The sequence below is a fragment of the Coenobita brevimanus genome, chromosome 45 (assembly GCF_032717465.1).
Source record: "Coenobita brevimanus isolate Jiangsu-jjx chromosome 45, ASM3271746v2, whole genome shotgun sequence".
In the NCBI taxonomy this organism is placed as follows: Eukaryota; Metazoa; Arthropoda; class Malacostraca; order Decapoda; family Coenobitidae; genus Coenobita; species Coenobita brevimanus.
Window position 1 is genome coordinate 36,838,302 of NC_136998.1, and position 24,776 is coordinate 36,863,077.

Sequence of the window (24,776 nt, forward strand, 5' to 3'; positions counted from 1 at the left end):
ACATGCTCCACTATGAAATCGAATTAAATAGGATTTCCTGTTGTAATACCGTTTTCTTGCATGAATTCTAACAATTAAATACCGGATATTACGCTCATAATTTTACATGAACGTTTTTCGATGTTTAGGGATGAAACTAGCAAAAATAATCACCCCAATTCTGGGTTTTATCATTCGATCGATAGCCAAACGTTTACCGACGCAGTTCGTTGCTACGGTGCCTCACTATGTGTACACACAACAACAAAAAAAACTATCGTTACACCTTCTGCGCGATATAAAATGACACACGAATGAAGGTTTTTGATAACAGCCTCCTCCATTGGTATCCCTGCGTGTGTTTGTTGCATATTTATTATAAGCTATATCCATTGCTTCTCCCATGCATATTTCTACCTCGTCCTATTTGGCAACTCACCCACTGTCAGGCTTACCAACCCTAGCGAGACAGCCAGGTTGTTCAGTATGAAACACATCGGACCCCCCTGTAACGATAGTTTTTTTGCTGTGTGTACATCCAGAGATAAAACGTAAGGAAGAAAATATTTACGCTCAATTATTCTTTTATTGTTCAACTACCTCATCAGAAATGTTGAAAGTTTACACCAAGATGAAATTATGACGATATGCGCATGTACTAACGCTCGCTCACTCGTCACGCGTTCACAAAGCGCATTTTACTGGTGTAGGCTAGTTGTAATGTTTTAGAAGTGTTCAGATCTTATCACTTGGGTATACCGTGTATACTGTATGTGTGTGTGTGTGTGTAATAGTAATACAGTAATTTCGTTTATTGCAGCCAGTGGCTGAAAATATACAGGCTCTTAATCTAGTTTACTAACCTAAGGGGGTCAACAGTCTGACCCTGGCTGCACCTGAAGAGCACTGACACACTACCAAGCCTCACTGAGGCTGGATTGAGGCGTTGGCACAAGGGGACTGACCGCCTAATCTTAACCTCGCAGAATTTCAAACCTTTGCTGGTCTAACACCACAGCACGCCTTGAGCTACACTTGACAGGTGAGAGCTCACCTCACCCAAACACTTAGCACGGTCTGAGTGGGGGCTCGAACTCGGGTCACTTGAATTGGGAGTCCAGTGCTCAATCAACCGCACCACACGTGTGTGTGTGTGTGTGTCAAGTAAACAATAAAATAAGTACCGTAAATGGATAAATAAATAGATAAACAGCTAGATAGGTAATTCGTAAGTTTGAGCAGGTGTGCAAATGATAGTGTATATGAAGGTCATATGTGTCTGTGTTGCCCCAGCCTCCATCCCTCCCATCCTTCACTGTGACTTTTGCCTGGAAACCCTCAACAGGTTGGCAAACTTGATAATGTGGAAGACGAACACGAATGGGATGGAGGTGAAGTCTGGCACTAAGCAAACAATACCACACCATGCTATTTTGAGTGCTGGTATAGAAGATTTAGTACTGATTTTAAATGTTGTACCAAGAAAAAGAAAAGATTAGTAAGAGAGAGTAAGAAGAGAGTGGATGAGGAATTTGGAAGGAATTTGAGTGTAAAGTGGAGGGACTGTAAGAAAATGTTTTGGAAAGAGGTGAAGAGAGTAAGACAGGGTGGAAGTGAAGTTAGCAGGGGAGTGAAAGATAAAAATGGTAGATTACTAGTGGAGAAGGGAGAAAAAGTGAGCAGATGGAGAGAACACTTTAAGGAATTGTTGAACATACAGGATGGAAGTAATGCGAGTATAAGTGGCTGAGGAATGGCTGGGAGAAGGAGGGAGGTGAGAAGACTGGAAGAAATCAGTAGGATAGAAGTTGTGGAAGCAATGAAGAAAGTTGAATTGGGGAAAGCCCCAGGAATTGATGGAGTGTGTGGTGAAATGCTGAAGCATGGGGGAGAGATAGTTGTAGAATGGATGTGGAAGATGTGCAGACTGGCGTGGGAGGAAGGTAGAGTCCCGGAGGATTGGAAGTCAGGTATAATTATTCCCTTGTACAAAGGAAAGGGGGAAAAAGAAGTGTGTGGTAATCATAGGGGCATTTGTCTTTTTAGTATAATAGGAAAAGTGTATGGTAGGATACTTATTGACAGAGTTAGAGAAAGAACAGAGGAATTAGTTGGAGAAGAACAGGGAGGCTTTAGGAAGGGAAGGTTGTGTAGATCAGATATTCATTCTTAGATCTTTAGTGGAAAAGTTTCTAGAGAAGAGAAAGAAGTTGTGTGCGGCTTTCATGGATTTGGAGAAAGCATATGACAGGATGGATAGAGAAGGTTTGTGGAAAGTATTAAGAATATATGGAGTAGATGGGACGTTGTTGAATGCTGTGAAGAGTATGTATGATGGTGCTAAGGCTGCAGTGTGTGTGGATGGTGAACTAAGTGAATTTTTCTCTTTGAAGGTTGGGTTGAAACAGGGATGTGTCATGTCTCCATGGTTGTTCAATCTGTACATGGATGAGGTAATAAAAGAGGTACAAGGTAGGGTAGTGGATGTTGGAGTGGCCCTGGTGAGAGAGGGTAGTGTTTGGAAACTCCCTGTACTGTTGTTTGCAGATGATACTGTGTTGTTGAGTGAAGACGAATGGGAGCTGCAAGGCTTGGTGGATGAGTCTGGGAGAGTGTGTAAGAAACGGAATCTAAAGGTGAATGTAGGGAAGAGTAAAATGATGGTCTTTGAGAGAGGTGAAGTCAGTGAATGTGCAGCGAGGTTGGGTGGTGAGGATTTGGAAAATGTGAGTACGTTTAAGTACTTGGGTAGTGTGATGAGTAAAGATGGAGGTTTGGAAGGTAAAGTGCTTGAAAGGGTACAGCAGGGAAGAAAAGTTGCTGATTCTTTGAAAGCAGTGATAGGAAACAGGGAAGTGAGCATGGAAGTGAAAAAGTTACTACATGACAGTACTGTATTGTGATACCAACTCTAACTTATGGAAGTAAAGCTTGGAAGTTGTTGGAAGGACACACGTCAAGAATGAGAGCAGTGGAAATGAGTTATTTAAGAGAAGTCTGTGGAGTCACATGGAGAGACAGGCTGACAAATGAGGTTATAGAGGAGCGTTGTGGTGTGGATGTGGATGTGATAGGAAGCATTATGAGGAATACACTGAAGTGGTTTGGCCATGTGGAGAGGATGGAGGGTGAAAGACTGACGAAGAGAGTGTATGTGAGTGAGGTGGAGGGGGGAAGAGGGAGAGGGAGGCCGAGGATAAGATGGAGGGATGGGGTGGAGAGGTATATGAGAGAGGGGTGTGTGAGTTGGGAGCAGGGTAGTGAAATGGCGGGGGACAGGACGACGTGGAGGCGATTTGTTTGTGGCCACCCCAAACAGAATTTAGGCATCTGGCAATAGATAGATAGAGACCAATTTGTTGCCTTTGCTGTGTTACTATATTTTGTTTTTAATAGTTTGTACTAAGGTGTAAACCCTTGAACCATATAATTTTTGCCACCGTATTGACCAGTTATTTATGTTTCTAAAATATACAAGTAATGGTAATAAAAACACACCTTGTGAAGTGGAGGTCTTTACTGAGTACCATAACAACATTTTGCTCCACTGAGCATTGTCAGGTAATGTTTTTCTTAATACCATGTTAAACTATACAAACTGTTAACCTTTTCCATTCCTTCACAGATTTGCTGCAATGCACCAACGAGCCCAACGTATCCATCCCACAGCTAGCCAACCTGCTGATAGAGCGGGCACAGATGCAGTCCTGGGTCATAGTGTTCAAGGCACTTATTACAGTCCACCACCTCATGTGTTATGGCAATGAGGTAAGGGGAGGAAAAGGCAGAATGGGAGGATAAGTTTTGGAAATGAGGGAGGTGGTAGGTAAGGAGGAAGGGACAGATGCTTATAGAGGAATTAGCAGTAGATAAAAAGAAGAAAGAGAAGACAGGATTATAGTTAATCTTAAAATTCATTGCCATCTCACTGTGCACACATTAATTAAAATATTGGTACCATTATTCTGTATCTTATTCCAGTTATCTCCAAAACTGATGATGATGATGACTTCAAGACAAACCAGGTGCATATTAACAGTGAAGAGTATGATGACTATGTTGATGATTATGGTTGAACGTAATTATTGAACTGTTTTATGAAAAATATATTTTAGTTGTGTGTGCTGTTGTTTTAGATGTCCTCTTGTAATATATTATGATTCTGGGATCTATGAAATGCATATTATGAAGATGAAAGTACGATAAATTGGAAAAATGTGCACAGATGACTTTCACAGGTGATATTAATGAACTTTTCATTTCTGTTCACAAAGAAATTACTGTAATTGAACAAACCAGATGCTGTATATAATGGTGTGATGTTGTCTTGCAGAGGTTCACACAGTACTTAGCATCTAGCAATTGCAACTTCAACCTTGGTGGGTTCTTAGACAAAACTGGAGTAGCAGGTAAGAGTGCATTCATTTCAGTAGGACTGTAATACTCGCACGTACCATATATCTTAACCCCTTCAACCCAGTGACATATTTTTGTATTTTATTCTTGCTACCCTCAGACAGTTTCATTAAGTTGGGAGAGTACCCCAGTAGTGATAAAGATAGTGGAGGTTGTACCTAACTCCTCCTTGCAAAAAAGTCTTTTGTAAAGAGAATGAAGTACTGTAGTCTTTAAAGTAATTATCAAGAATAAAGTGGAAAAAGGGCTTTTGATTGAAGAAGTTAAGTTTCAGAACTTGATAACTAATACCACTAAGTAGGAAATGGTAGAGAACTTATACGGTGATAATTGCTAACCCTTGCACAGTGTAATTATTTCATAGAGGTGGTCTGATGTCTGATGTCTGTTTCTAAATATTATTATTACTATTTTTTTCATTACAGTAATTTTCAGATTGATCATATTAATTCCAGTCTGCCAATCTAGAACCTGTGAACAATTTTGTCACATGTAGATGCTTAATTTCACAACAAAATACCCACAGTTTGAAGTTATATGCTGTAGGCTATTTATTTTAAGAATGTTGGTCAGTAGTGTGTCCAGATAAGTTCTTGAATGCTAGAATTGGGATATAATAATTGGAGATTAAGTGGCATGGCTGAAAAGAAGGGGTATCAGTACAGCCAGCAGCAAAAGTACACATATTCCACTACATTTAAGTCACACCTTGGGCATGTCCTCCATATACCCCCCAGACACATCATTCAATAGAGTCATCTGTGGGCAAAGAAACATATCAAAACTATCTCGGTAAAGAAATTTTAGCCAGCATAGGAGAAATGGTAAGGATAAGAGGTGAAATATTAGACAGATTTTTGTCTCGGATTGTACAGGCGGTGGCTGAATCGGTAGAGAGATGGCCTGCAGTCCTAATGGACCCACATTCGAATCCCAGCTGGGTCAGGGAACAGTTTAAGGATTTGAATTTCATTAAAAGCAGATTTTTCTGATCTACCAGATGACCCGCGGACATGTCATAAAAGTACCCCCGCTAATACCAGTACATCATTCGTGTATGAGACAGCCCTAGCATGTATTCAATATGGATGGTGGGTGTTAGTGCCGAAGTGGTGACATGTGGAGATGTAGGAGGACTACTGGGGCCCAAGGAGGACTACTGGGACTTGGGAATAGATCCTGAAGCCTTTGCCCAGAGTCGGAGACGTGAAAAAAAAAAAAAAAAAAAAAAGTGTGAGAGATAAGAGGAGTAGGTAAATGAGGTAGAGGAGATTCAAGGTTAATGTAAGAAACACTTAAGGAGAGTTAATCTGGCATTGTCCTTGCCATGGTCATCCCCAGTCAGGGATTTTCTAGGAGAGAGCATGGTACCCAATGTGAGAATGATACAGTGACTTACATGTATGGTCTGGTAGAATCTGAGCATTGTTTGAAGGAAAAATTATTTAGAGTATAATGCACAATAGGTATTAGATGGTAGACCACCTTGGAGAAGCTATCATAAAAATGTGTGGCCACAAGCTTGGCAAAAAGCAATATATTTGACATTACTACAGAGGAAGTACAGCCACAGGTATTCACAGTTAAGGTTGATACTTGCACACTGTTACAAGTTATTCATCTTTAATTCTTTTCTTTTGTGACATCAGTTTAGTATCATAAATGGACAAATAAACGTAAAATATGTCTGATGGTAAGAAGGTGCCACTGGTGGAACACCCACCTTGAGGTCACCAGTTGTAACATGGGCTGCCACCCTGTGATCAAAGCTGACCTATGCAAGTGTGAAATACTGCATTTCAGAGTACTGTTCATTCAGAGATGTGGTATGTTCCTTGATCTTGATAAAGCACAATGTATATTCTTTTAAGTCATAACCTTCTAATTTCATTATTAGCCAGCCAGTCTCATGTTGTGCAAAAGCCTTCCTCACTTTTTTCCACTCTGATCTTTTGGTTCTCTGTCAGCTCTGTCCTAGTTTAGCATTTTTTAAAGATGCCATCCATCTATTTTGTTCTGCCTCCATCATCCCTTCCCTCCATATCTGGGTTGCCACTCTAGCCATCATTATCCATCTGTTGTCAGTGTGGAACTTGACCTATCCATACCCATTGGTGTTTATATGTATGTGATATTATAATATTATTAGCTGTTCCCTTATCCTAATAGCTCTCCAATCAGCCATCCATGTAATATACTGTGTTACACTTCTGCTTCCATAGCTCTTATGAGTGTTTCATGATTATCATTATGAAGACATTTCTCATTTTCGTTTTCATTTTTGAAGGCTCCAACATGCTTGCATGAGTCAACCTTGGTCACCTAATGGCAGCTGTCCATACTGCTTGATATCTGGCAGCTTCCTCATTTAGTCCCTTAACCCCGAGGTCACACTTGGTGGCCTCGTCCCAGGTCTTTTTCGGTCTACGTCTGACTACCCTACCCCCAACATTAACACTTCTCACTTTCTAATCCCCCATCATCTCCACATGCCCAAACCATCTCAATCTACCTCTCCTCATCGCAACACCAATACACTCCAGTCCCACCTTACCTCACAACTCTTCCATCGTAAACCCAGCCCCCCAGGCTTTGCATGCAAGGATGCACTGCACATCCACCTAATCATTGCCATTTCTGTACATTTGAACCTGCAAATATCATCTTCCTTTATTGCCCAGGTGTCACTACCATACAGCATTACACCCCCAACACATGCCGCCTACAAGGATCCCTTAGCACAGAGGGAGAGCCCTCTCAATGTCAGGAGACGCAACAGGTCCCTGAACTTCTTCCAGGCACTCCTCACTCTCGTGCCACAGAGCTAGCTGCTGCCCCACCTCCAGTGCATAACATGTTTCCCAAATAACAAAACTCTTCCACACACTCAAGAGACACACCAGCAAGTTCAGTCCCTTTATGCCTGGCAATATCCACATGCTCTCCCTGACACACCACACTCATGAAATCAGCATTATCTCGCATTCTACCCCAAATACCACTACATCTCCTATGCACCCACTTATCACAAACACTGCACAAGATGGCATTACTTCCCCATGCCCTGGTAACAAATCGCACATGGCCACTCTCCCTCTTCCATGATAGTACTGCCTCCAGTCCTAGTTACCATCACTTCTGTTTTATCTGCATTTACTCTTAAGCCCTTGTGCCCCATATCATCTCTCCACTTCCTTAATCTTTCCTCCGTCTCCCTTTCATTCTCTGCAGCCAACACCAAATCATCAGCATAAAACATCTTCCATGGGAGTCCATGTCTGAAGTCACATGAGAGGGCTTCAGGTACCATGACAAACAACAAGGGGCTCATGACTGACTCCTGATACAAACCAGCATTCACGGAAAACTCATCACTCAAATCTCCATTCACCTGTACCTGGGTGTGAACACCCACATGCATGGCCATAACGACCCTAACCAGCCACCCCCTCAGTCCCAAGCTTTCTCATTGCCCACCTCACCACCTCTCTAGGGACTCTCAAAGGCCTTCTCCAAATTAACAAAAACAAAGTACAGTTCCATTTGCTTTTCCATATATCTGAAGCTGTTGAACAATGAATATGGCATCAGTGGTCCCTTTGCCTGGCATAAACCCAAACTGCTTCTCATCAGTATTCACTGTTTCTCTGATCGTACCTTCTAGAACTCTCTCCATTACCTTCGTTATCTGGTTTAAAAGCCTTATGCCTCTATAATTTCCTCTTTCCAGGGCATCACCCTTCCCCTTGTACACATTTACAATTACAGTACACTCTTCAGCAGCCAATCATCTGGGACAACACACACATATATAATTGTATTTATCAGGTCAGTGGCAGACCTCACTCCTATATCTCCTGACGCTTTCAGCATTTCAGCAGTCAATCCAGACGCAGCTGCAGCCTTCCCCACTTGCATCCTACCTATTGCCTGCTCGCTGAAGCAGCATTAATCAAAGGCCAAGGCCAAACACTGGATCTGCTGGCCAAACCTTCCCTGTCCAAGTCAAACTCCTCATTCAACAACTGGCTGTAATGATCTCTCCATACATCTCTAATATCCCAAATGTTCACCACAACCCTTCCTTCATCATTTTTCACACACTGCTCACCTGTAGTATCTCTAGTCTCCCTCTTTATCTGATTTGCCACCTTAAAAATCATATTCTTTCCTTCCACACAATTTAGGTTATCAAGTAAAGGTCTCTGGGACTCAGACTTTGTCCTGTAAACCTCTTTTCTAACCCTGTGCTTGGCAGCCAAGTATTCCTCTTTGCTACCACCCTTCTTCTATTCCTGGAAAAGCCTTCTTTTCTCCTTAACTGCAGCTTCTACGCCCTCATCCCACCACCAAGTCACTCTATGTCTTGGTGGGCCTCTTGTCCATCCACGTACTGAATCAGTGACTCTCAGGAGGTTGTTCTTGAGTTGTATGTACTCTTCATTAACACTTCTGTCAACATCTCTCTGTTCAGCCACCACTCTCCTCATCTCACCATAGAAGGTATTCCTTACTGATTGGTTTCCCAGCTTCCATATTTCTCCCAGGTGCATAGGTCCTCTTTTTCATCAACCACTGCTTAAGCACCATGTCACATATCAATAACTTGTGTTGCTGCACACACTTCTTGCTCCCTATAACTTTAACATCCCTCACCAACCTCCTGTTAGCCCTCCTGACCATGAATTAGTCCATCTGGCTGCTATTTGCTCCATACTCGTACATAATCAACCTTCTCTGTCTTTTCCTAAAATATGTGTTGCACACATTGCCTCCCTATCCTTTTCCCTTCCTCCTTTCTTGTACCATATGCACATCCCCCATGTACTCCATCATATCCTTGAGCTGCATCACCTACATGAACATTTAAATCCCCCTCTAAGACTACAGTTTCATCATCCCCCATACCACTTACTACATGTCTTAAGTCATCCCAAAATTTATCCTTCTGTGCCTCATCCAGGCCTCCCTATGGAGCACATGCTGATACACTTGCAAACACCATTCTACCGAACAGAATTTTCACAACTATTATCCTGTCACATACTCTAATAACATCCATGACATATTCCAACCATTTCTCCCTAACCAACACACCCACACCCCCATATCCATCTATCGTACCCTGCCAAAACTACCTATAGTAACAATCCCTCCCAGCAATCTTTGTGGCTGATCCACCCCTATACCGGGCTTCTTGTACACATCCCACATCCACCCAGCTCATACTCATTACCTCAACCACTTCCTCTGCTCTACCACTCAAACTTCCCACATTCCACAAAGCCACTTTGATCCTCCTGGGTGATTTAGTGTCCTCAGGCTTGCTTTGAATTACATTCTTTAGCTTGGTCATAATTATTTTAATAAGAAGGGGAGAGACATGCCATAGGCCCCACCCACTGCACAGTCCCCGGCCCAGGCAATGCATCTGGGACCCTTAGCCCACCAGCCTTGACCAGTGGCTGTGGTAGTGGCCTCTGGGCCACATTTCTGATCATATATATGAAGAGGTGATGCACACTGAATACCTTAGTCACATTACTATATTCATCTGAGGAGAGATCCCACAGCTGATTGGGTTGATTAGTATGCTTGTTTATTTTCCCATATACAGGATAACACTTGTAGTGAAAGTGAAAACAGTTTCATTATTTATGTCACCATATGTCTTCTCCACATGAGCTTTTTTTTTTTTTTTTTTTTTTTTTTCCAGGTAGAGGATATTCATTTCTCTCTCTCTCTCTCTCTCTCTCACACACACACACACACACACACACACACACACACACACACACACACACACACACACACACACACACACACACACACACACACACACACACACACACACACACACACACACACACACACACACACACACACACACACACACACCGCTCGCTGGTGCAGTGGTAACGTTCTCACTTGCCAACTGGTGGACGGGAGTTCGCGCCTCGCTCAGGTTGCGAAAAGGTTCACTGACGAAGTGGGTGGTTACTGTCTCCCTTGAGCAAGGGGACGGGTGTGTGCGTGTGTGAAGGTCACAGTCTTGCCCTTAGATCGGACTATATGAGCTCTCAGCTCCCTTCCGGGAGGGTAAAAAGCTGATGATCACGACCATCTAGTGATCCTGACCGACCCGGTGAATTACACACACACACACACACACACACACACACACACACACACACAGAACTGACAGTTCTGATAGTCATGGGATGATACTTATGCTACCATATTCATTTACTTCATGAAAGTTTGTAGGTGAATTAGGAGAAAAGCCAATTTCCATTTGAAATGGAACTGCAACTTAAGATTAGTTTATTATTATTTTAATGGTGATGTATATACTCTTACAAAGGTGTCCATAAAAATCCTTCACCAACTTTATCATTATTGTTCCAAGCACATTAGAAAGATCCAAAGTGCAGCCTGTCTAAATGACCAAGTACACAAGTATTGATTTATATAGATATAGTTTTTAGAATTACAGTATTCATTTTGAGCACCATGAGTGGCCCAAGTACTGGGGTAATATTCATGCTAAAACATTTTGGTTAGTCTTTGCGGAGGACCCTGTGATCAGAATCTTTGAATTTGGAATGTTGTCAGATTAGAAGGATGTAGATATTGTCACACCCCGAGAGGAAGAACTCCATGAGAATAAGGTTTGATGATCTATGAGTGAAGACCATTTGCAGACACCCCATATATTCATATATTATACTGTATAAATTGGCTTCAGTACTGGTACTAATACCTGTATAGTCTGATTAATATTAGTTTATACCAAATATCATAGTATCCTATTATTTCTTCCCCAGTTTAGGTGGTAGGCTGGAGAAATGATGAAATGGCATACATTTTGAAATAATGGAAACAGTAGGAGAAATATTATTAACCACTAACAAGTACTGTACTTTATTTTTACATAGCATAAGACCTTACTTTTGTTAGAAATGTCATGAAGATTAGCACAGATTGACCACTGTAAGTTAACTTTGGAATGGTAATATGAAACAAGGGTTTTAACGGTAACAGCATGTAATGTACGGTCAGTATGTGCATGTCGTTCTGTCATTCAGTATAACTCATTGTGGGGTTATTCTGAACTTCAGTACTGTATAGCACTTAACCAAGGAGTACTAGTGCCTATAGTATATTGATTAGAATGAAGAAGGAAGTAATTTTGGAAAGTGTTTTAGTTTGCAGAAATGGCATATTTTATACATGTTTGGTATCTTATGAGATAGTATTGTACTGTATTTGAGAATATTTGATAGTTCAGTAATATATTTGTAAGGTGGGTCAGTAGGAGAAGTGGCCTACTGCTGAAAGAAAGTGAGGAAGATCTAAAAATAGGGAGGGACTGAATTTGATGGGAAATAAACAAGAAAATTTCAAGTGAATGCAAAGAACCACAAAACAAGGGGGTTTGAAAATAAAGAAATTAATACAACATGGCAAATTTTACTCTTAAAGGACAGAAAGAGAAACCATGTTGAACTCACAGGAGGTGAAACACTTGAGGAGATTGATATATACTGTATGTGGGAGGTGTATTCTATAATAATGCGAGATGGAATGCAAGATAAACAAGGAGTCATATGAGAGCGGAAGAATAATTGAAGAATTTATCAGTATTCTGGTGGGTAACATGGTTTGTTACAAGATGAACTGGACCCAGCGAGAAAGTGTACTTTTTCAGGTACACTTGTATGGAAGTGAAACTAGGACAGTGAATCATAGAGAAATTTGTAGGCAACAGGCTATAGAAATGACCATACTCAGAACAACTGCAACAATAAGCAGGATGGATGGCCTAAGTAGAGTAATTGAGAAATTGTGGGAACCTGAAGAAATGGTTAACTAAATGTGGATTGGGTCATTGCAGAATAGGGAGAGAAGTCCTTTGTTTAAATTATTGCAGAATAATGGGAGAAATCCTTTAATACAGTATGAACAAACTCAGACATGGGTGCCAGAGCAAGTCTTGTAAAGTTAGAATGAGGGTGCTGTTGGAAGAGGGGGATCATCTATAGTGTGGAAGATTTCATTTTGGGAGAGGAGGAGGAGGAAGAAATGTAAATGAGATTCGCTGTTGTTTTTGTTGTATCCCCAGGCTTATACAGACATGAACTCGATGAACTGCAGGCTGAAATTGCCCTTCTCATGCAGTCCACCATCCTCATTTCAGAGGCTAGGGAGGGAGTTAAGGGACATTTGTGTAACAGGGCAGAGAGCCACCAAGTTATACTGATGTCGCCACATAAAAGCATCCTTATTCAGAACCAACTGAAAGAGTAATTGAAACATGCAAGAAGGTAGCCTAGGGGCAGTTCTGTTACAGCCATCACATGGGAAGGGTTCTTGGTAGAGAGTAGGGTTTCAGAAATTTGACAGTGCTGTCAGGATGAATTTATAGCTATACAGATGTGCTGTGTATTATACGGTACAGTATCTTCTTGGTCTGCTTTAAAAATGTTATAGTGCTTATTACAGTGAAGGATACTACCAAATGAAAAACAACAATATCAAGGGACTAGTAGGCTGAGCTCTGCCTCATAATGCCCATGACTACAGTTGGAGGGGTACCGGGTAGTTATGAGATTAGGTACAGGGCTGTCATTATTTGGTGCCTTTAGCAGTTCATTGCTGATGCCATGCTTCACTTGTGATTAGTATTAATTCTGTGGAATATATTGTCTTTCTGGTTTGTAATTGGTTTGTGATTACCATATTTTTCGACAGTTAGGATGTACAATTTTTTTTCTCCTAAAAAAATACTTAGGAAAGTCCCTGTGCATCTTCACAGACATAAGTGATGAGTTTAGGCAGTGGTATAACTTAGGCTGCATTAAAGCAGCCCTTTTTACTGACATTTACCTCACTAGTAGTTTTTCATAGATAATTTTTATAGTAAAGGACAAATGATTTACGTAACACCGTTGATTTGTTGTGAAAAACATGTTGCACCTTGTTTACTCAATAGATTTAAGTAAATACTATATCAAACTATGATGTTTGTGAGGTTGGTGGAGTCAATTTTATTTACTTATTTTTTATTTATTTAAGACTTGCCCTTCTAAAATCAGAGCATTCTATTGCAGTATAGCATTGTAATTGCTGCAGAATACAGTAATAATGAAGTGACTGTGGGCTGCATTTTTTTTTATTATTATTATTATTTTTTTTTTTATTAAGAAAAAATTGGAATATACAATATATAGTAGCTACCTCTTGTGATAACCTTACAGGATAGAGTACAAGTGCACTGCATTTTCAGTGTCAAATGAACATCTGCAATAAGCAGTTTTTTAAATAATTACATTATTTAATAATGCATAATAATATTATGTAAGCTGTTATGCTTGTGACCATTTACACTTTGTGTATTTTTAAACAAGTAATATTATAGTTTTCATTTTCTTTCATTACATCATACTAACAAGTATGTCATATTTATAACTGAAGTTCTTTTTCTGATCAATGGGTTGTGCTTTTTTTTTTTTTTTTTTTTAAATAATAAAGTATAAGACCAGACAGTTATGAATTAGCATTTGGGCTGAGTATCTAATGTTTTTATGAACATAGGAGTCTTTGCTTAATGATTTTTTTTTTTTTTTTTTTTTTTTTTTTTTTACATGAAATGCCTTTGAACTATAATTTTGTTGTGGAGCACTGTAATGACTATTTTCCTTGTTCTTAAGCAGTTGTCCTGTCCAGAGTCTTTTTAAATTGTCTCAAGTCCATAAGCAAAGTTTTTCCACTGAATGATTATGGTTTTGTATATTAATTGTGTTGTGATATTTGTCTTGTATCTGTGTGTCTCATACATTCTGCTCTCTGCCCCACCCTCTGTCCCCTTCCACTCTTGCACGCTGCGCCGTGACACCACTTCCAGGCCAAAGTAAGTGCGTTGCTGCCCTTGGAGTGTGGGTGTGTATGTTTGTGTGCTTGCCTGCTTACATTTTCAGCATCACTTAAGATAGCAACTGAACATAATGATTCAGTGATCTGCAGCTGTTTTCACAAAATGTCATTTGTGTCACATGAAGGTATACAATTTGACTAGTCACACTTATACATACCATTAGGAGATGTTTTGATGCTGTAGACGGATGACTTTGTGTGGGTCTCGGTATAACTGGGCAGATCCACTGTTCACTTATACGGTACATACATCCCTCAACACCTTTTCTGAAAGGAGAATAATGGATTGCTTGTGGACAGCTTCAGCCTGCCATCCACCAGGATTCATATTCAGATGAGCCTTGGGACACAACAACTACAGAAAATATTGAAGTAGTTAACTTGAAGGAATGATAGATAAAAGCATGTATTTAAGAAGAGGTATAAGACTGAGTTGAACAGCACTTTGAGAGACACAGGGAGAAAGATTTTGCTGGGTAGTAAGCTTGATGTCAGGTTGTGTAGATACCTTAGTTAAAATATTGTGAGAGATTAATGTGGAATATTGAAAATTTTTAAAAAGATTTACTAGATGAAGATAAATCTGAATATAAAAAGTTATAATTTCCATTACTCAAAAATCCTGAGTGTTCAGAAATCCAAATGGCTGTATACATTTTAGCAGAGATACCAAATAATTTTGATGTTAGAAAAAGGAAGTTTGAGAATTACTGTCCACAGAATGGAAAGTGACAATAGTGTGTGGCAGGTAGACTAGGGTGATGGAACAACAGTGCATACTTTTTTTTTTTTTTTTTTTTCATGAGTTTGGTGATGTTTTACTGATTTATTTGTGCAATTTTTGCATGATTTTGCAAGGACCAATAGTAATGGAGGAATTAATGAAGGCCATATCATACCCTTCTTGAAAACTGAATTATGTCATCCTGAGATATCAGAAATAAACTAACAAAAAAAAAAATGAAAGGGTTAAGATTAATGGAACATATAGTACCGGTATTACTTTATCTATCCATTCAGTAATATGAGGATGAGGATGATATTTAAATATTCACTCCATGCATTTTGTGACTTTTTAGCTGTATGTGGACAGTATGAATGATGAAGAATAAAGTTTATAAGATTAAGTTTATACAGTTGGAGAGAAAATGAGGTTTGATTGTAGTACAGTGAGTTTCCAACAAATACCAGCAAGTAAACATGGGAGGCATAATTGCATGATATCACACACTCTTGTGCTGAGAATTATTTTATATTTCATACAGCTGTTTCAGTATTTATATAGCTATTGGCTAATCACTTTATAATCCCAGCACTGTCATTTGATTCATAATGCCCAGTGTTGTTCTTACTCACTCTTGACAAAAAGGCTTTGGTAAAAGTTTCATATGTGACTGTGTGGGGGGACTTTTATTTTGATCGTATTGTAGATTTTTCATATACAGGTATTAAGGTCCAGTGTACAGTACTTTGCTTTAAAATCAGGGTAATGTTGGTCAGAAGAACACTCATGAATTCATCATCTCCCCCCCCTCCCCCCTCTGTTTTCAAAACTTTTTGCAGTGGGCAGTAATTGTGATATTAATATACAGTAGTCTTAAATTCACAAGCACATTATTTTGGCAAGCATGGTATTTACAATTAAAGATTTATCACATGACAGTAGCTTTACAGTATAGCTAATGCAATTGTAACATGTTTTTTACCTATATATTAAAAGCCTTTATTTTTGCATTCATCAGGTCATCCACAGATAAGTAAGTAAATTTGACTTATTGTAGCGTTGGTTGTTCTGTAGTTTCGGGTAGTTTGGGTGTTTGGTGATGTGTGTCTGTGTTAGTGTTTGTAGTTTCCTCTTGAAATCCTCATAATCTCTCCTCCATACAGCTTTTTATCTTCTGAAGCTGGTTATGTCTCATATTAGTACAGTATATTCTGGTTTCCTTCACGTATTTTTATTTAACCTAGGAGAGACCCCTTGTAATGATGGAGTAAGTGAAAGCTTTACCTGACCTCTTCCCAGCTAAATTTAATTGTTTGATGAGAAAAAGAAAATATATAAAAGATCTCATCATAGTGAAGATTGTAGTGCCTCACCCTCTTGTGCACACATCTTTTTAAATCTGGACTCACCAGTATTATATGTGCCATCATTAAGACACATGGTAAATTGGTAGTGGAGCGCTTGGGTTAAGAAGGACTCTGACTTATGCACATCAGTTTAAATCTTAGAAGTGGTTTGAGGTTTTTCTGCTATGTAAAATGCCACCAGGGGTGTAGGTTAATCTCATTTTCTTGAATGTTCTAAACTATGGTAGCCTAGTCTATGGCCCCTACATTGTACAGTACTCAGAAGTGACTGGATCTGCACGTCAAAAGTTGGAAGGGAGGAAGAGGAAGAAGGAATACCATGGAAGTATACTGTATAATGGAACGTATATGGAAATAGACATACTGGTTCTTTTGAGGCAGTTTGTTATGAGGTAGGCTGTGATGAAGAGTTGGTTCTACAAGACCAGGGCAGGGACATCAAAGTAGAAAATGAAGAAGAGGAGAGGGAAGTGGGAGAGGAGGGAGCAGGAGAGAGGTGGGAAGTAAGGAGAAGGAAAGGGGGAGAGGAAAGGGGATTGGAAAGAGGAGAGGGGAAGGAAGAGAGGAGGGAGGCAAAGAGGGGGGAAATGGGAGCAAAGAGGAGAGGAGGGAGTGATAGAAAGGAAGACAGAAGACAAGTGAAAAATGGTGGAGGGCATACATTTAACTGGTTATGTGTCAAAACCTTGCCACGTGCACAAGAGAGTGAGACAGATACCTTAAGGCTTGACTGTAGGCATAGCTTGTTGCTGTTAAAAGTACAGTATTAAGTATTCTGTTGTGAAAGTTTGACTGCAAACATTTTCACAGAGCCTTTTCAAGATGATATTTGTTTATTTTGTGCTGTTATCTGTACCAGACTATTTTATTCACCTTAAGAGAGCCACATGGTTATGAAGGGGCTAATAAAGGCTGTTTCTAATCCCTCCAATTTATAACATATCCAAAGCTAAATAATATAGTGTTGTGAGTAGCAAAGGTCTAACAAAAAATATCCTTATTTTGAGATGTTTTTTTTAAGGTAAGGCAGTTAGCATTATGGATATATAATATACAGAACATAAGTAACAATATAAAAAGGAACATTAAAGAACCTGACAGTAATAGATTTTAACCAAGTAACTTTGTAATATAATTTTTGAAGGACCGATTCAGTTTTTTTTTTTTTTTTTTTTTTTTTTTTTTTAATACTTAATTATGTACTTTATGACTAATTTAATACCATACCAGAACATGAGAAATTATACCTGCCTTACCATTTTTACAAAAGGCACTGTAGTTTGAATTGGGAACCTCATAAGGGAGTTCAGCTTGTTGTTTTAATACATTAGAGTGTCAGTAATGTTCTGTAGTCTGCAAGTGTTTTTATAAGGGTGGTGGAAGGTGGCTTTGGTATAATGGGCATCATGCATCTTGGTGGTGAACTTTTGTTGATTGGTATAATGCTATATAGGTACGTAAATACAGTAGTTATTGTGTGTGTGTGTGTGTGTGTGTGTGTGTGCGCGCGCGTGTGTGTGTGTGTGTGTGTGTGTGTGTGTGTGTGTGTGTGTGTGTGTGTGTGTGTGCATGCGTGTGCATGTGCATGTATTACCTATTTGTATTTGCCTTTTGTAGTATAGAGGAATTGAGCAATGCTCATATTGTCCTGTCTCCATATCCAGATTTATCTAGTCTACTTTTGCACACATGAATGTTTTTTGCCTTCACCACCTCTTCGTCTAGTCGTTCCAAATATTTATGTATTTACCTAGTATACCTAATTGTGATATACACGAAATGTGCTATGCTCTTGGGTTCCCAGTGCCATTTCTCAGTAAGTCAGATTTAGTTTTAACTCATTTAAGTTTTTAGACTGGACGATCTCTTTGTCCAGGCTATTCCACAGGTCTGTACTTCTATAAGGAAAGCTATATTTCTTGATATCCTTCAAGCAGCTTGACTTCTTCAATTTCATTCCGTGTCCTCTTGTTGCTCTCTTATCCCATATAAACAGATCTTCTCGGTCAATTTTATCTACTCCTATCATGGTCCTGAACACCGCAATCATGTCTCCCCTCTTTCTCCTTTCCTCTAAGGAAGGCAAATCCAGCTTTTCCAGCCTCTCTCTGTATGGCAGATCTGCCAGACTGGGAACCATCTTGGTTGCTGTTCTTTGTATTCTCTCAAGCTTGTTTATATCTTTCTTTTTGTGTGGAGACCACACTACCGCTGCATATTCTAACCTGGGGCGGATCATGGCCATTATCAATTTTTTCATCATCTCCTCTTCCATATAATGAAATGCTCCTCTTACATTAGTCGAGTTTATACGTCTTTAACTATCTCGTTAATATGTTTTTTAGGTGACAAACTATCTTGGACCAGCACTCCCAAATCTTTCTCCTCTCGTTTTTGTGATTAATTCATTACCCAACAAATAATTCAGTGATGGCCTCCTGGTACTTTTACCCATTTCCAATATTTTACATTTCTTTATGTTAAATTTCATTCACACATCCGGCTTCAATCATGTATCCTATCCAGATCCTCCTGCAGCATTTTACAATCCTCCTCAACCTCTACCTTCCCCAAGGTCTTTACATCATCAGCAAACAGACTTGCATAACTGTTCACTCCATCTACCACATCATTTACGTAAATCAGGAACATTACTGGCGCCAACACCAAGCCTTGAGGGATTCCACGTGTTACTTCCCTCCATCCAGACATCCTATCCTTTGTTACTGTCTTCATTTGTGTGTCTCTCAAAAAGTCTCTCATCCATTCCAGGAGTTTCCCCTTCAGTCCTCCTATATACTCTAGTTTCCACATTAGCCTCTTATGAGGTACCTTGTCGAATGCCTTCTCTGAGTCTAAGTACACACAATCCACCCAACCATCTCTCTCCTGTACCACATCATACGCTCTTGAGTAAAAGCTCAACAAGTTGGAAACATATGACCTTTCACTTCTGAATCCAAACTGACATTCAGCCAAAATTTTCATCTCTTCTAGATATTTTATCCATCTGTCTTTCAGGATTCTCTCACACAATTTTGCGTCCATGCTGTTTAGAGACACTGGTCTATAATTCAGTGGTTCTTCTCTGTTTCCTCCCTTATTAATTGGTACCACATTTGCCCTCTTCCATTCTTGTGGCACATTCCCCTCTTCCAGAGAACACACAATTAAACTGTGAATTTTATCTGCCAGTTGGTCTCTGCATTCCTTCAGTACCCAATTAGAAATTCCATCAGGTCCTGGGGCTTTCCTTACATCTTAAGTTTCCAGTAATTTATACACTTCCTGTACCTCCACTTTTATATCTTTTATCACCGGTACATTTCTAATCACTCCCTTCCCTTCCACAAACTCCTTTTCATTAGTGAAAACCGATTGGAAACATTTGTTCATTATTTCAGCTTGCACTGCTGCATCTTTATAGACCTGTCCATCTACTTTCAGTTTGGTGATTGTCACGAGTTGGCTCGTGACATTAAATTTAGTGGGAAACCGCGAACTCTAGTAGAATCCCAGTGTTATCGTTCAGTTAACCGTTCACCCGGTCAGGAGTGTTTTCAAAACAATTTTTCACTGTCATAAGTGATCGTCTTTGTGCGAGACATTAGCGCTTCCTCTGAGCGATTTGTGGCGTGTTTCGCTCATTCTAGTCGTTGGTAATGCGGCCACAACACTTCCCTCTTTCCCACGATTTAGTCTGTTGAGGTTTGAGCGCCGTGAAAGCAGGTTGGGCCCAGAGCGTATTCCTGTTGTCCAGTTCCTGAACTTCAACCTAGACGGTGAATTGGTGAAAGACACCAAGTGCAGTGTCCTTCCAGTAATGACGCCCAGTCATCCGCTGAGTCCAGTCTTTGACCAGTATTTCTTTCGTTTTTCCCTAGGTTTAAGAGTTAGCTTTTGAGTGAGCGAGTGAGTGCGATCTCCTTATTTGAATTCACTTTGAAATGTAACGTAAATTTATTCCTTTGCAATCAATAAATTTAACAGTTCTTTTTCTTTGAGCTTAATGTAATGTAAACTCGTGTTTTATTTTCCATACTAAGGTTATTCTAGTTGCAGCTCTTAGCTTGCATTAACGTTTTGCTATTCATAACCGGTATTTAGGCCAGTCCTTTCGTATTAAACTTAAAATCCCTTGTGCCATCTAGGAGTTAATGCATCAGCAAGAACCTGATATCATTAATAGCATCAGTTATTGATTGTCAGGGGTGAAGTCACTTTCTCCAGAAGCTAACAGTACTAATAAACAGCATTTGCGAGTAATTAGTCTCTGCTGTGTACTGTTGAGAAAGTTTATAAATTCTCGTTCTTAGCGAATCGGGGAAGCAAGCCAGCATAAAGTAATCATTGCTTGATTTTTAGCTAGACAATTCATTGTCCCTGCTATCAGTATTATTGAAAATTATCCTTTAATATTGTATTTATCTTAAAAACCCCGTGACAGTGATTCCTTCCTTTTGTTTCAATTTGCCAATAACAAATCTATAAAACAGTTTGGGTTCATCCTTGCATTTGTCTATTATACCTTTTCAAAATTCCTTTCTTCTTCTCTACATATTCTTGTGTATTCATTTCTAGTTCTTTTATATTCTTCATTTGTTCTGTTGTTACCTCTGTTTCTCCAGTTGTTCCACGCCTTATTTTTCTCTTTTTTTGCTATCATACACCTTCTATTAAACCACTCCTTTTTCCTGTTTTCTTTCCCCCTTACTCTTGGTGCAAATTTTTCCACTCCCAAATTATAGAGGTCTAGAAAAGATATCCCACTTCCTCTGTATCTCTCTTGTTTCTCTGAATTTTCTCCAATCTGCATTTTTGAAAAATTTTCTCAATCCTGTAAAATTTGCTTTCCCAAAGTTGTATCTTCCCTGCCTGTAAAGCTTGTCTCTTGGCTCGACGTTTCCTATTATCATCTGGAACTCAGTGACCACATGATCACTTTTTCCTATAGGACAGAAATAGTTCAATGATTCTATTACTTCAGGTTCTTTGGTAAACAGTAAGTCTAACCTAGCTGGTGTGTCCTCACCTCGGAACCGTGTCTCTTCTTTGACCCATTGTGTCATCACATTATTCATTATCTGGCTATCTATCTATCTATCTATTGCCAGACGTCTCAATCCCGTTTGGGGTGGCCACAAACAAATCGCCTCCACGTCGCCCTGTCCCCCGCCATTTCACTGCGCTGCTCCCAACTCACACTCCCCTCTCTCATATACCTCTCCACCCCATCCCTCCATCTCATCCTCGGCCTCCCCCTTCCTCTTCCCCCCTCCACCTCACTCACATACACTCTCTTCGTCAGTCTTTCACCCTCCATCCTCTCCACATGGCCAAACCACCTCAGTGTGTTCCTCATAATGCTTCCTATCACATCCACATCCACACCACAATGCTCCTTTATATCCTCATTCGTCAGCCTGTCTCACCATGTGACTCCACAGGCTCCTCTTAAATAACTCATTTCCACTGCTCTCAGTCTTGACTAGTGTCCTTCCAACAACGTCCAAGCTTCACTTCCATACGTTAGAGTTGGTATCACAATACTATCATGTAGTAACTTTTTCACATCCATGCTCACTTCCCTGTTTCTTATCACTGCTTTCAAAGAACCAGCAACCTTTCTTCCCTGCTGTATCCTTTCAAGCACTTCACCCTCCAAACCTCCATCCTTACTCATCACACTACCCAAGTACTTAAACGTACTCATATTTTCCAATTCCTCACCATCCAGCCTTGCTGTACATTCACTGCCTTCACCTCTCTCAAAGACCATATTCCTATAGGACAGAAATATTTCAATGATTCTATTACTTCGGGTTCTTTGGTAAACAGTAAGTCTAACCTTGCTGGTGTGTCCTCACCTCAGAACCGTGTCTCTTCTTTGACCCATTGCGTCATCACATTATTCATTATTATATTTAATAATATAGTGCCCCACGAATCTTCGCTGCCTCCTGAGTCCCATTCCTCCCAGTTCACCTCTTTACAGTTAAAGTCACCCACCAAAATTATATTGTTGCTTTTCTCAATTATTTTTTGTAAATAACTGGCCATATCTGACAACATCTTCTGATATTTGTCATCATTCATGCTCTCGTCTTAGGGGGAACATACACTACCGCCGTATCTCTCTTGCCATTCTCTCCAGTTTCTAATTACATATATATCACTTCAGCCCTGCCTTCTCCTATTTCCACTATCTACATTTATGTTGTTCATCACTGCTATCATCACTCCTCCTCCCGTTTTTTCTTTTCTGTCTCTTCTCCACAGTTTGTGTTTACCATCTCCCAAATGAACTTCAATATCTTCTCTTAACTTGGTCTCTACAAACCATGTGACATCAGGTTCATGTTCCCTCAATAAATCTTTAATTTCAAGCCTTGCCAATATTAAACCATCAACATTAGTATATACCACCTTCAAATTATTTTTGATGTTTTTATACCCTCTTCTCTCCTTCTTTCCATTGGTACCTATCTATCTATCTATTGCCAGACGCCTCAGTCCCATTCGGGGTGGCCACAAACAAATCGCCTCCACGTCACCCTGTCCCCAATTTCACTGCCCTGCTTCCAACTCACACCCCCCTCTCTCATATACCTCTCCACCCCATCCCTCCATCTCATCCTCGGCCTCCCCCTCCCTCTCCCCCCCTCCACCTCACTCACATACACTCTCTTCGCCAGTCTTTCACCCTCCATCCTCTCCACATGGCCAAACCATCTTAGTGTATTCCTCCTAACGCTTCCTGTCACATCCACATCCACACCACAATGCTTCTTTATATCCTCATTTGTCAGCCTGTCTCACCATGTGACTCCACAGGCTCCTCTTAAATAACTTCCTCAGTTTCTGATCTTTCATAGCCATCCCCCTTAGTTTCCTTCACTTCTGTTTCCTCACATACCACTTCCTTACTTTCATATCCATCACTCTCCAAGAAAAAGTTTTACATTCTTCCTCTCTCCTCTTATCATTTGTTTCCTTTACTTGTTCTTTCAGTGATTTTAATGCGTGTGTATTTACCTATTTGTAGTATACAGGAATTGAGCAATGCTCATGTTGTCCTGTCTCCATATCCTCATTTATCAAGTCTACCTTTACACACATGAATGTTTTTCTCATGCACCACCTCTTAGTCTAAGTCGTTCCAAATATTTAAGTATTTACCTAATATACCTAATTGTGATATACACGGAATGTACTATGCTCGTGGGTTTCCGTCGCTGTTTCTCAATAAGTCTAATTTAACTTTAAACTCGTTTAAGTTTTTAGACTGGACGATCTCTTTGTCCAGGCTATCCCATAAGTCTATACTTCTGTAAGGAAAGCTATATTTCTTGATATCCTTCAAGCAGCTTGACTTTTTCAATTTCATTCCATGTCCCCTTGTTGCTCTCTTATCCCATACAAACAGATCTTCTTTGTCAATTTTATCTACTCCCACCATGGTCCTGAACACCGCAATCATGTCTCCCCTCTTTCTCCTTTCCTCTAACGAAGGCAAATCCAGTTTTTCCAGCCTCTCTCTGTATGACAGGTCTGTCAGACTGGGGACCATCTTGGTTGCTGTTCTTTGTATTCTCTCAATCTTGTTTATATCTTTCTTTTTGTGTGGGGACCACGCTACCGCTGCATATTCTAACCTGGGGCGGATCATGGCCACTATCAATTTTTTCATCATTTCCTCATCCATATAATGAAATGCTACTCTTATGTTAGTCAAGAGTTTATAAGTCTCTCCAACTATCTTGTTAATGTGCTTTTTTGGTGACAAACTATCTTGGACCAGTACTCCCAAATCTTTCTCTTCTCTCCTTTTTGTGATTAATTCATTACCCAAAAAATAATTCAGCAATGGTCTCCTGGTACTTTTACCCATTTCCAATATTTTACATTTCTTTACATTAAATTTCATTTCCCACGTCCGGCTCCAATTGTGTATCCTATCCAAATCCTCCTGTAGTATTTTACAATCCTCCTCAACCTCTATCTTCCTCAAGATCTTTACATCATCAGCAAACAGACTTGCATAACTGTTCACTCCATCTACCACATCATTTACGTAAATCAGGAACATTACTGGTGCCAACACTGAGCCTTGAGGGACTCCACTTGTTACTTCCCTCCATCCAGACATCTTTTCCTTTATTACTGTCCTCATTTGTGTGTCTCTCAAAAAGTCTCTCATCCATTCCAGAAGTTTCCCCTTTAGTCCTCCTATATATTCTAGTTTCCACACTAGTCTCTTATGAGGTACCTTGTCAAAGGCCTTCTCTAAGTACACACAATCCACCCAACCATCTCTCTCCTGTACCACATCAATCGCTCTTGAGTAAAAGCTC

At 40.0% G+C, this 24,776-nt stretch overlaps 1 protein-coding gene across 1 annotated transcript in view; it reads left to right on the top strand.

Moving 5' to 3' along the window:
* The window catches only part of lap (phosphatidylinositol-binding clathrin assembly protein lap), a 188,034-nt gene that overhangs the window by 82,164 nt on the left and 81,094 nt on the right, over positions 1-24,776 (top strand). Inside the window, exons 2-4 of the mRNA XM_080271288.1 lie at positions 3,605-3,747; positions 4,313-4,394; positions 16,074-16,088. Of these exons, the coding sequence (XP_080127414.1) occupies positions 3,605-3,747; positions 4,313-4,394; positions 16,074-16,088 (240 nt within the window). The remainder of the gene's footprint in view (positions 1-3,604; positions 3,748-4,312; positions 4,395-16,073; positions 16,089-24,776) is intronic.